The 13,512-nt window shown below is 24.9% G+C and overlaps 1 protein-coding gene across 1 annotated transcript; it reads left to right on the top strand.

The window, feature by feature from the left end:
- The first annotated feature begins 10,285 nt into the window (after positions 1-10,285).
- On the top strand, positions 10,286-10,963 carry LOC135928409 (thioredoxin-1-like). The gene is made up of 5 exons (XM_065464868.1): positions 10,286-10,414; positions 10,465-10,569; positions 10,612-10,671; positions 10,713-10,778; positions 10,824-10,963. The coding sequence occupies exons 1-5, from the start codon at positions 10,391-10,393 to the stop codon at positions 10,884-10,886; spliced, it is 318 nt and encodes a 105-aa protein (XP_065320940.1). The 5' UTR covers positions 10,286-10,390; the 3' UTR covers positions 10,887-10,963.
- The last annotated feature ends 2,549 nt before the right edge of the window (positions 10,964-13,512 follow it).

A 13,512-nucleotide genomic window follows, 5' to 3' on the forward strand; every position in this document is an offset into this window, starting at 1 on the left:
ATAGTTTAAATTCTTTGATTTACAGCAAACTGCAAAATGACCAATTTTTTTACATTTATTACATGCCGCATTTGTAGCTGGACATCTCACTTCTCGGTTATGAATAAAACCACATTTATAACATTTAAGTTTATTATAATCTTTATCATTATTATTATTGTAGTTATTATTCTCTTTATCAAATGTATTATTATACTTGACTTTATTATAGCCTTTATCAATTGTAGTCGTCGTTTTTATTGGATGTTTATAATTATTATCATTATCATTTCTTTTGTTATTAACATTTATCTTATTAACAACTGGCATATTTTTATTTGCCATTTCTTTATCTGCTCGCTCAGAAGCTAATGCCAGATCAAGAATAAATTGAAAAGTCAGTACATTATTATCTCTATCAAGACCGTCGGGATATAGAGCTCTAAGATCTCTTTCCAATCCCGGTATTTCCATGCCAACCATAAACTGATCACGTAAACGCTCGTCAATATCATTAAGATAATGACAACGCTTTCCAATTGTTCTAATTTTATTTGCAAATTCAGTTATGGTTTCAGTTGTTCTCCGTAATCTAACGAAATCAAATCTAGAAGCAAAAGCTGTTGACGTCGGTTTAAATAGTTTAAAACATATTGACTTAATTTCCTTAAAAGATAAAGTTTCGATCGAATCAGGATAACAAAAACGGTCCACCAACTCAATATTCTTATTGCCAAAAAATGTTAAAAATATATCTTTATATTGACATTCAGATGGGCTTACGTTTTTTAACCGAAAACTGGCTTCCCATTGAGAAAAATATCTGTGAATAGAAGTATCCAACTCGAATTTATCAAATTTAATCGTAGATAAATCCGCTATTTTTTTTGAATCTCCATTTAAGGAATTATTTTCTCCATTTAAAGAATTATTATCTCCATTTAAGGAATTATTTTATCCCATCCTCGTCGCCATTTGTAGTAATCCCAACTACTAATTATAAACAATACGACCACTGATTTATATTTCAATTTATTTTTGATATCAATTTATTTATTGTTTTTCGAATGTTCGGTTCTATTTTTAATATACAATATACATAATTAATCATTTATTAATTTATTACAGAACCCCAAAAGGCTATATTACATTTTATAAGGTACAGAATGGCATCGATAATATTATGAACTATATTACGATTTTCCATGATTATATCAAGCTTGTTTGATAGTAAATGATCTTGAATGAGCTTATTTGCAAGCCAAGTCATGTTTGCATATTCACAATCTTTATGAAGAGAAGATGCTTCATGTCTTTCTAAGTCACGTTTTATGTTTTTCCAATTATTTACTCCAAAGACTCTGTCTAAAGTAGTGCTATAAGATAGCCAATTTCTGGGGTTGAGGGAACCATCTATATTAACCTTTCTATAATAGGTTATATTCATGCTCCTGTTTAAAAAGTAAAAAAATTAATACTGATATAGAAATAATGGATAGATAAACATTAATGAAAATATATATTATTTAAAACCTCTTGTGAGTAACAGGATATTGAAAATTATTTGTACATGGTTGACATGGGCCTACAGCAATTATGAAATTAATCAAAATATTTGTCATCCTAAATAATATGAAGTGAAATGGGTCATTTTGTTCCTTCTTTTTATATAGCTGAATAAGACTTGGACTTTGAATATCCTCATAATTTATTCCCTTCAAAAGTTATTATATAAATTTTATTTAAAATAAATACCTCATGCAAAGTAAGCGCCTCACTGGAACTGGGGATTGGATGAGGAGATAATACAATTTGTGAATCTTCAATAACTGAGATTTTCTATAAATAAAGAGGAGTTATAATTTGCTTCCTTATGAAAAACTATATTTTTAATAAAATTTTAGCCAAATGGTAATTTTTTTTTACTACATTATAATTAAGTTTTTAATAAATGTTTTAATTCTACAAGAATAAATGATTGAGAAAACAGGCATTAAAAATATTATGAAGTCCAAAATAAAGTTATGATAGGTGCAGCACAGGTGAATGTAGAATACAAAGGGAATTCACAAATTTTGAACGCGTTAATCATAAACATTAATAAAATGTCATTGTTAGGAAGATCATGTTGAAACATTTTGATAATATACTTGAAAGATTCATAGGCATAATAGATGCAGATTAATATAAAACTGCGATCACATGAAGAAATCATAAAAGATATTATAATGACTGTAAAAACAATAGTAATCTTATAAATAAAAATTAGTATAAATAAAATTGTGAAATTCATGATGAAAGTATATTATCTAAAGAAATTCTAATAGCTAAATAAACAATGATAATAATATAAACATACCTAATATAACACATAATGTAAATAAATGGGATGAAATTCACACAGATAACATTTTGAAAATAGTTGAATCCAATTCATATTTGACGTGATACGTGATAAAAGCATTTTTGCCCTCTGGTTGTGGATACAATAGAGCTACGCTAGGTTTTCCTCAAAAATCCATCAAACTGGATATTTAATTAAGGGGAGGAAAAATGAGGAGCCCTTCACACGTTTGTGGGCAAGCCGCACGTACTTGTACGCGCAACAGTCCGAGAACTGTTGCTTAAACGTCTATAAGCTAATAGACAAAAAGAAATGGGCAAAACAAAAGCCTATACCCAAGAACTGCAAAAATAATTTAATTACTCTAAGGGTGGGTGGTGGCTAAGTTTAAGTTTAACATCATTAATGTAAGCATTGACAAAAACAAGTCAGTAATAGGTTTATGACTAAAGAAGAAGTAAGATTGAGAAAAGAAAAGTAGACAAGGAGAAGAGGGGATAAAAAGATATAGTAAATTTGGAGAAGTTTATGGGAGATTTAAATAATTTGATTTGATTTTAAGCAGTTTCTTTATTGATCTCTTATTCTTATTTAGTCTTAGAAACTGTTTAGTGTTTAAGTTCATATCCATGATTTCTTTCATTGCCCTATAGTACCATAATCTTTTAAACTTTCCATAGGATTTGCCGTTGATGGAGTAAAGCCAATTTATGGCATCAAGGACTAAGCTGTTATTGGTATGATTCCTCAGAATATGCGCGAATAAGGTTATACGCTTTTTCTTTAGAGTTACATGTACCGGAATGTGTTTAGACCTTCTCCAAAGGTTGTCGTTCGAAATGATGTTGGGGTAAAAGACGCCATTGATTATTCTTAAGCATTTATTAACAAACGTTTGCAATCTCTTTGTCTCCGTCTTAGTTATCTCCCATGTATCACCCCCGTAAAGGAGGTTTGGAATGATAGAAGAGTTGAAAATTCTTAGCCTAGTATAAAATTTATATAAAAAAAAGTAAAAGAACTTTGAAATCTTAATTCAATTAAAGATGAAAATATTTAAATTTAAAAATTCCTAGAAATTAACATTACCTTACTTTTATTATTTTACTACATTATATTAATTTAATAAGTTTTTTTAATACTTTGGTTTTAAATTATTATTATTAATTAACCTATTAAACATATTGTTAAATTGAACTTTATAAAGTATATATAGATATAAAAATAGTGTGATAAACAGTTAAAAAAAATATTTAAAATAAAATATATAATTTATTTTCTCTACACCCTGCCTACATTAATTTTATTTTAATATATTGGTAAAATTTTTTCTTTCTTTCTTTCTTTCATATTTATTGTCTTTAGTTACAATAATAAATTAAAAATATTACTTTTCGGAAGTAAGATGTTATTGTCTTTTTTTGCAACTGGGTTTCAACTCCATTTGTTATATTATATGGAATATCACAATTTAAGGATACCCAATTATTATTATCTCTTTTGAGGGCTACCTTTGTAGATTTCATATCAGTTGGCTTTACATGAGGATGTTTATGTTTATAATGTTCATGTATCTTGTCACTTCTTATTTTAGAAGTTTTATAATTAATATAATCACATTTCACTTTAAATAAGGTTCTGTTACTTAGCATCTAGAATGAAATAATTAATTATTTTTTACATATTATGTTTTTTATTATTCTTTGCTTGTTGGTATATGTTTTTAAGCATGACTAAAAAAATTACCTCCAAAATTTATCCTGCCAAAAAAATCTATAAATTTAAACATAATATAAATATATTAACCTCTAAGAAAAATACCAAATAGGAAATGTGTAAATATTAACTTGATAAAATGGTAAATGAAAATGGTTCACAAAGAAAGTTTATATTATGTATTAATTGAAAAATATCTTTACTTTAATTGACATTTGTCAGAAAATCAACGATAAATCATAATCGTATCAATTAATGGATTTAAAAAGATTATAATTCAAATTATATTATTTCATTCACATGACACAAGATTAAGAATTTGATTGATTGTAAAAGTATATATATACATATAATTTATAGTTGTGTAGCGATATTTTTTAGATAAATTAAATTAATAAATATTCCATTTGACAATTCCCTGCTCACCTTAACATGGTGACAGCGAAGGGATTATCCTTTTAAAATTTTCTCTTAAATTTTTTTCTTTAATAAATATAAATTAGATTATGGACACTGTAATTGTAATGCCATATGGAAATGAATATGATCAAACTAGACGAACATGGAGTTGTTACAAATGGAAATGATTATGATCAAACTAATTTTAAGAGGATTTTGAAAGATTATATTCATTGAATTCTAATTATCATATCAGATTGGATATATAAAGTTAAAAAAATATTTATAAAATAAAGATATTGTAAAAAATAAACACATAAATATTATTTAAAAAAATTATATAAAACATAAATTAATTAAAATTTTTTGAGGGCCAAGACCATTATCTTATCTTTTCCGGAATATAGCGGCGATATGCAATCTTATATTGCTAAGGCGAAGAATTTTTTTAAAGATAGTAAGCTCAACAGTAGATGTGAGGCTATGCTTTAATTTACCTGATAACATCTTTAACTTAGTTAGGGCCATATCGACAGATGAGGATTCTCAATCTCCAGATGCTTTGCTGAAAAGGCTCAAATATTTATAAATACAATATATAAATCTTATAAATAAAAATATTGATAAACATAAAATTAATACATATAAATTAAAGGAAATTTTTGTTGACATAATATCATTTAAAAAATATTTAGTGTCTAGAGATAAAAATGATAATAATATAAATATACCAATAACACATAGTGAAATTTTAAAAGGGTATTATGACTGTAAAAATAATGATATAAATCTTAGTATTAAAAAAATCAGTGAAAATGAAGTAGATGAAATTCCCATACATAAAATTTAAAAAAAAAATAGAATCCAAATCACATTTAAAGCTTGATACTTATAAATATGAAAATATCAAGAGAATAAACAATACAAAAAAACATTTACCTTATATAATTAATGATAAAGTGTACGAATTTTTCAAACATAAAATTTTAAAAGCAATGGAATCTAAATTATGTTTAAAGGACAAAACATATGAAAATAATAACAACTACTTTAAAATATTATTTTCATTGAAGATAAAAGAAAACAATAGTTTTGAGTTATTATTTGCTTTAAAAAATAAGGGCACAAAGTTTAATCTTTAAAGAGAGATTTATTAAAAATACATATAATATAAAATTTATATATCATTTTTTATTAAAAATACATATGATATAAAATTTATATATTATCTTTTATTAAAAAATACACATAATATAAAAATTATCTTTTTTTAAAAAAAACGCGTAATCAAAAATAAATATAAATGATATATTATAAAGAACGCAGAATTAAAAAAATAAATATAAAATGATACATTATGATATCTATTTATAAAACGAGAAATTGAGAAAAACATAAAACGCTATTATTTAAAACGCAATATATATAATATTTTAAAAAAATAAAACGCGACCAATTATTTATTTTATTTCAATTATTCAATATTTGATAAATTTATTCTGCTTCAATTATTCTTAATCAAATTCAATATTTCTTAAATTAATTCTATTTCAATTACTCGACGATTCTTATTTTATTATGACGTTATTCAATATTTCCTAAATTCTAAAATCATTCATATACTGGAAATCTTCGCATATATTTAATAACAAACAATGATAATAATTAACAGAAGGATGACAAAGTCAATGTCAAACGAAATGAACAAAAACCGTTATGCGAAGATTGAACAGCAAGCACACCAGATCAATGACTTAGATTTTTGCCCAAGGAGAACCTAGGCGGTGTTCCTTTAGAGGGTGGTATGTTAAATATGGATTTATATTTATAATTATTTTATTTATACTAAATGTTGTAAATTGTCATTTGTTTCATTCATTATTAACATATTAAACATTTAACACAATTATATTATTTCATTCACATGACACAAGATTAAGAATTTGATTGATTGTAAAAGTATATATATATACATATAATTTATAGTTGTGAAGCAATATTTTTTAGATAAATTAAATTAATAAATATTCCACTTGACAATTCCCTGCTCACCTTAACACTGTCATATAGACGCTGTCTACGAATAAGTTGGTGATTTCGAGAGTTGGGTGCGAGCAGCTGTTAAAAATTTATTGACGTTCTTTATAGTAGCGTGAGGTTGATGCATTCTTGACTATATACACAATTTAGACCATGTCTGTTTCTTGTATATACTTGTATATTACATTTTTTGATTTTTAAAAATAATTAATCATATAATTTAAAAAAATTCATTTTGAAAAAAAATATAACAAAAAATATTTAAAAAAAAATGAATAAATAAAAAAAATTTTTAATTGATATTCTTTCTTTCATTCTTTCTTTCTTATTTTTTTAAATAATTTTTTTAAACTTCTTTGTTATATAAATTTTGGTTCATCTAAGAGGTTGCTAAGATAATGACTCTTCTAATATTGATAATGTGAGAGAAAAGATAATATAATGCACTGAATCAGGTCATAAATTATTAAATGTCAGATTAATCGTTTTATATGACAGATTAGGTGACAAACGATAAATTTTCAATCGCGTGCTTTCTTTCTTTCTTTCTTTCTTTCTTTTTAGCAAAAATTCGTACACTATGACCTTTTCGGCCTCAAATATCACAATTTTCACTAAATTATTATTTTTATTTCTAGGTGAATCTAGATCTCTAGAAATATTTTTTAAACTTTCTCTAATTTCTTTGATATCATTTGGAATTAAACATTCATTTTCATTTTGTTTAAAATTGTTAGTAACACTATTACTTTTTATAACCTTCTCAGGTTTATCAATCACCATTTCAGATATTTGCTTTTTAATTTTACTCATAAATGAATTTAAACTATCATTTATATCTTTTGATATCATAATGCTTTTACCAATAATAGGTACTAGTATTTGACTTCTCATTCCCACTGAAATTATTTATTTTTTTATTATTCAAATTTCTAAGTTCAAGTAAAATCAAATTCAAACTATTTTTTATACCTTCAGAAAAATAAAATTTAATCGCTGACATAGAATTCACATCTACAACATTGGAATCATCTAACTTACTCTCTTTATTTGTAAAATATTTATTCTTAATCATCTTAATTAATTGTATAATAAAAATCAATAAAATATATAATATGAAAAAAATTAAAGTTGTAGCCACACAATTGGTCACTTCCAATTTATCAAAACTCGAATTAAATATTTTAAAAATATTATTCTTATAAATTTGCATCTTATTGAAAGTAGGATTCCTATGATTACTAATAAAAAAAAACCATGTTCTCATTAAAATATTAGTAATAAAAATTTTATCATTAAAATTAGACCACTACGTTGTGTACAAAAATATATTTAAACAAAGAAAATATTTTTTTTTTATTTTAATCGGGATACGAATGATCTTCATCAGTAAAATTTCTTCTTCAAATACAAATGATCTTCTCTAGGAACCTCGTCCTATAATTTTGTTTTTCTCTATTCAAATATTTTTCCCAATTAGAATTCAGATCTTGGTAACTACGGTCACCATTTTTGTAAAAGTTACCTAAATAATTTTCACTATATTCTATTAATTGTAGACCAAAGAATTAGATAAAAGAATAATTCTTTATTCAAAATTTTCCCAAAGTACAATAATCTTCACGAATCGACAAAATTAATGAAAGATTACATCATATCCATAAATTTTCGAATGAATCTTTTTAATCGAAGAAAAATATAATATAAAAAAATAATAATTTTGATTGACATTTTCTTTAAAATAAATAAATATTTTTATTCCTCTTTAATTAAACATCTGCAACACTTTCTTTCTTTCTTTCTTTCTTTCTTATTTTTTTAAATAATTTTTTTAAACTTCTTTGGTATATAATTTTTGGTTCATCTAAGAGGTTGCTAAGATAATGACTCTGGTAATATTGATAACGTGAGACAGGCGCGTACGCAGGAATTTGGTCTGGGGAAAGGGGGGGGGGTAATAAAATTTTTTAAGAAATATTATTGTTTTTTAAAAATATCAAGCATAATTTATTAGGACTAATAACTATTTCTAATACACAATTTTAAATTTATGTGAATTATAAAAAAATAATATGTAAAAAATCACTTAAATGACCCAAAATAGAAATTTGATTTTTTTGAGCCTTTACACAAAAAATTTCTTAGGAATAATTGCATTTTGTATGTTATATATTTACAATGTAAAATCCAATATTCGTTGTGATTGAGCTAATTTTTCAATTATCTCATCCTTGCTTGTCGTCAAATGCCTATGAAAATTCAAAAGATTCAAACCTTTTCATCTACTTTCAGATGTTGTACTTCTTGGTATGTTTTTCAGAGACCTGTAGGCCCGGCCCCCGGACTGGAGAGTATTTTAATTTTTTAAATATACCCGGGCTGGGCCCGAAATTTTTAAAAAAACACCCAAGCCGGGCCTGAATTATTTAAAAAAATCATCCCAATCCGGGCTATATTTTTTAAAACAGCCTATATTTGAAATCGTCATTATTAGCTATAATCAAAAATAAATAAAATTTATTTTAAAAAAATCCGAGCCGGGCCTGAAAATTTTATTTTAAAAAAGGCCGAGCCGGGCCTTAAATTTTTTTAAAAAAAGCATGGCCTGGCCTGAAAATTTTTTAAAAAAAACCCAAGCCAGGCCGTAAAAAATCTTTAAAAAATCCGGGCCGTGCCCTGCAAATGGTACTTCTGCAGGCCTCTGTTATTCTTCTTAAAAAAGAGAATGTTCTCTCATTAGTTTACTAATGGGAAGAGTTTATAAACCCTTTTAATACATTGGGAATTTAATCTAAAATGTGTTTGAAATAATGCAGAGCATCCATAGCATTTTGGGACTATATCAACCATAGTTAATCTTATAATTCAGCTAGTAAGGCATCATAAGATACTTTAACAACTGCATATAAAAATCTAACAAATATTTTTTTTTCCATCACCATCTGAAAAAGGTTGGGAAGGCTTTTGTGGAAGTTATTTGCAGATTAGTAAGTGCTGCATGATGAATTAAAAATTCATTTATTTGGGTTATAAATGTATCTGATTTAAGATATACTCTTTTACTGATCCTATATTAATGTTTTAACGATGAGCTTGCCTTACTACAAGTCGAGGAAGACAAATATTAAACATGTATAGCTCTGCTTTTGACTCAACAATAAAATATAAAATATGAAATTCTTCATCAACATTAGCCTTAATTTCCTTGAGTTCTGATAAAATGCTCTCCGCTATTCTCATTTTCTTAATCAAGTCAATGTCATGTTTTTGAAAAGTAATACTTAAAATAGTTGTATAATTAAATAATACATTCTAATGGGAAATAAAATTTGGAATAAGTATTGAATCCAATAATTTTCTTGCTTCTGAGGAAATATTTCTTTCAGGTCATTGTGATATTTCAGCAATAGAATTAATAATCGGCTCTTCTAACTCCATAAAAGCTGTTACTGCTGCGGATACTCTATCTCGTTGGACAAGGTTGCAATTTCTTTCTCCCTGTTGGACAATTTCAGAAATTATTATTTGACTAGAAATTTAGATAAATAATACGCCACTAAAATTTGGAAATAATAGGTAAATTACGTCGAGGAAAACTTGAAATCGAAATTAATTGATAAAATAACTTAGTAGATGAATGTGATAAATAAATGTAATTAAATATATATATGAGATAGGAATAAATATTAACAAATATAAATTAATATAAACAATAATATTTTTAAAAAATATATCCGGCATCTGCATGCCAATGATGTGAGATAAAAGTAAATATAATGCATTTAATCAGGTCATAAATTATTAAATGTCATATTAATCGTTTTATATGACAGATTAGGTGACAAATGATAAATTTTCAATCGTGTGATTTTAGTAAAAACTCATACACCCTATTTATCCTTAACACAAAAGATGGCTATTCATATCAATACAACAGTAATAATATATATATAAATAAATTTGGGGATAATTTACATTTGATTAAGGAACAATTTGATGAAATATTAGAATCAAATAGAGACAAGTTAATTATTGTTGATTTTTACGCAACATGGTGTGGCCCTTGTAGAGTGGTTGGGCCACAATTTGAAGTTTATTTTAAAAATATTATATTTATAAAATTTTACATTAAGGATATGGCTAGTAAGATGAATAATATTGTATGTCTTAAAGTTGATGTTGATCAACATGAGGTTAGTATCAATCTGTACTTTTTAAATTATTTTATGTATAGGAATTGGTTGAAAGATATGATATTTCTGCTATGCCTACTTTCATTTATATAAAAAATAAGGAAAAAGTATAATCAATTATATACATCTATATATATTTTTTTTTAAATTAGGTTGATGTAATAAGTGGTGCGAATTTTGAAAAAATTCAAGAAAAAGTGAAGCAATACTCATAAATATAAAATAATTCTTGTGATTTTTGTTATTCAAAATTATTTTCTGGCATACTTCAATTAAATTTGAAATTTAATAATTAAAAGAAAAATAAATTATAAAGTTTATAAATACTAAGGTAAAATATGTAAAATTAGTTTGAAATCTGGCATAGCTCAAAATTCAACTTGGTACAAGGTAACTAATTATTTTTATCTTCTTCAGCTCAGTGCTGTCATTCTAAAATACTTGACATGCTATTGAGAAAAAATTGGTTGGGACATGCTATTAAAAAATAGGTAGGCACATGCTAAAATGGGCAAAAAAAAATTGTTGTAAGAATTTGAGGTAATAGATATTAAAAATTGAAATGTATTGCAAAAAAATAAAATGTATTTCAAAATTATTAAAAAAATGGTGTAAAATCTTTTTGTTTTAAATAATATAAACAAAATAATGGATGATTAAATTAAAGAATAACCAAAGGATTTGTTATAGGGGCTGGGGGATAATTTTTTAAATACTGAAATGATTTTTTTGGAACATTAAAAATCATATTTATTAAAACCAATATTTAAAAAAATGACAAATAATTAAATATTGTTATTGTAAAATACAAAATATTTAAGAATATAACATTACAGTGATAAAGCACATCAAGTTTACTACTAGGGAAGCAAAACATTTATTTAATAGTCCCATACAAAAAATGGTGATTTGAAATTAGAGATTTGCAAAGTTAGGCCTGGCCCAAGTTCGGGCCAGGCCTAATATTTAAAAAAAAGGGCCAAGTTGGGTTGGACCTTGGAAATTTTTTTAAATATATCTAAATTTACTAATTTTATATTGAATTTTTTATGTAAAATAAAAATATTTGATTTTATTTATTGAAAGTAAAAGACATATAACATGTCTTTTATTTTGAGTAATTATAAAGATTAATTTCTATATTTAAATAAATTTGGGCCAGGCTGGGTTGGTAAATTTTTTTTAAAAAAATTTGGGGTTCAAGATAGGCCGGCAAAACTTTTCTAAAAAAAATTTCGGGCCGGGCTTGAAAGATTAGGCCCAATGCAGATCACTATTTGAAATCATCTTTGTTTTCGAGTAGAATTTTGATTAATATTTTGTTCATCCTTCAATTTGATTTTTGCTATAGGTTTTTAATTCTGTAAATGAGTGGTTGATTCGTTGCCATTTAACTGCCTTCAAAAAATATTCATATCCAAAAATCTTTATCATTCCAAATATATTTTTTTAGATTAGTAGGAATGACCTAGATAATTAGAATTCTCATCCAGTTTATGAATGCAAGTTTAATTTATTTTTAAATTTTGTAAAATTGGTTTTGGACTTCTTTTTTTAATGATCAATTTCTTAACATCAAAATTTCCTGAGCAAAATGAATTAATTTTTTAAAAAATAGTAAAGTATTAAAATATCAAAAATTATTTTTTTTACTAAAATATAAATCCTAGTTAATTATCCACTTATTTTTTAAAAAAAAGTATGAATCATGTTTAGCTTTTCATGAAGACTTAAAAAAAATATTAGAATAATTTAGTAAAATATTAAAAAATTCACTAATTGGACACTAATATAGAAAAATGGTATTGTGTATAGAATCCTATTCTTATAGAAAATGTCATAAATTAAAAACAAATAATTTTTTTTTGACCAAAAATAAATCCTTCTTAATTGGAAGCCAATTAAAAAATAGTAATAATGGAATTATATTTAAAATCTCATGATAATTAAGAAAATGCTAACAAATAAATAATCAAAAAGAGATATCACACTTTATTTTGACTAAAATATGAATCCTGGCTAAAAGATAATGATTAGAATCTCAATATCAAGAATATACAAACATAAGTTTATAAATGTAGAAGTAAATTATGGAAAAATCAAAACTTTAATAAAACTAAGAATTATCCATAATTGGGCACAAAAATAATAGAATCATGTTTAATATTGTAAGGTCATCTAGAAAATATTAACATATGTTATAAAATAATATACTGATAGTAATATCAAAAAATAATTTTTAATACTAAATTATGAATCCTTACAAATTTTTGCTTATTATCCATGGTATATTAATCAAGATATTAGTTTTGGAAATGATAATATCTTAAGAATTTAAAGTGGAGAAATATTAAACTTAGTAGTTGGTGGAAATTAAATGAGGTAAAAGAAAATTTCAAATAAAATTTATTGCTCAAGAAATAATGGTTTAGTTGACAGCTTAAAATTAGTAAAGGATAAAGTGTCCAAATCATTTAAGCAAGTTTTATGATAAGAATTTGAAAAGTGGGAGAGGATAGTGAATTTACAAGGGGTTTGTTGATAAAATCACGAAGTGCAGGCAAAGATAAAGGAATTTTACTAAAAAATGGAAAATGAATAGATATATTAAAACGATAAAAAAATACAAATTTAAGAAATGGGTTGCTAGTACAATCATTAATATTTGAGACCGTTTTATTTTAATGCTTTCAAACACTACAAAAATTTTTTTAAGAATGGGCGGGTTAAAAAAAATTTAAACTGTGGGAGGGTTAAAAAATTTAAACAATGGGCGGGCGTTAAAAAAATTTAATTCATTTAAATAAATATTAATAAAAAAATTGGTCCTATGAACTTTTT

Source organism: Gordionus sp. m RMFG-2023, chromosome 4 (assembly GCF_954871325.1).
Source record: "Gordionus sp. m RMFG-2023 chromosome 4, tfGorSpeb1-WG-v2, whole genome shotgun sequence".
In the NCBI taxonomy this organism is placed as follows: Eukaryota; Metazoa; Nematomorpha; class Gordioida; order Chordodea; family Parachordodidae; genus Gordionus; species Gordionus sp. m RMFG-2023.

Bases quoted from the DNA above. Each gene is read 5' to 3' on its own strand.
- LOC135928409 (XM_065464868.1), top strand. From the start codon at position 10,391: ATGGCTATTCATATCAATACAACA. The intron at 10,672-10,712 runs GTTAGTATCAAT...TTTTATGTATAG, and splicing joins TTGATGTTGATCAACATGAG to GAATTGGTTGAAAGATATGA. The intron at 10,779-10,823 runs GTATAATCAATT...TTTTTAAATTAG, and splicing joins ATATAAAAAATAAGGAAAAA to GTTGATGTAATAAGTGGTGC.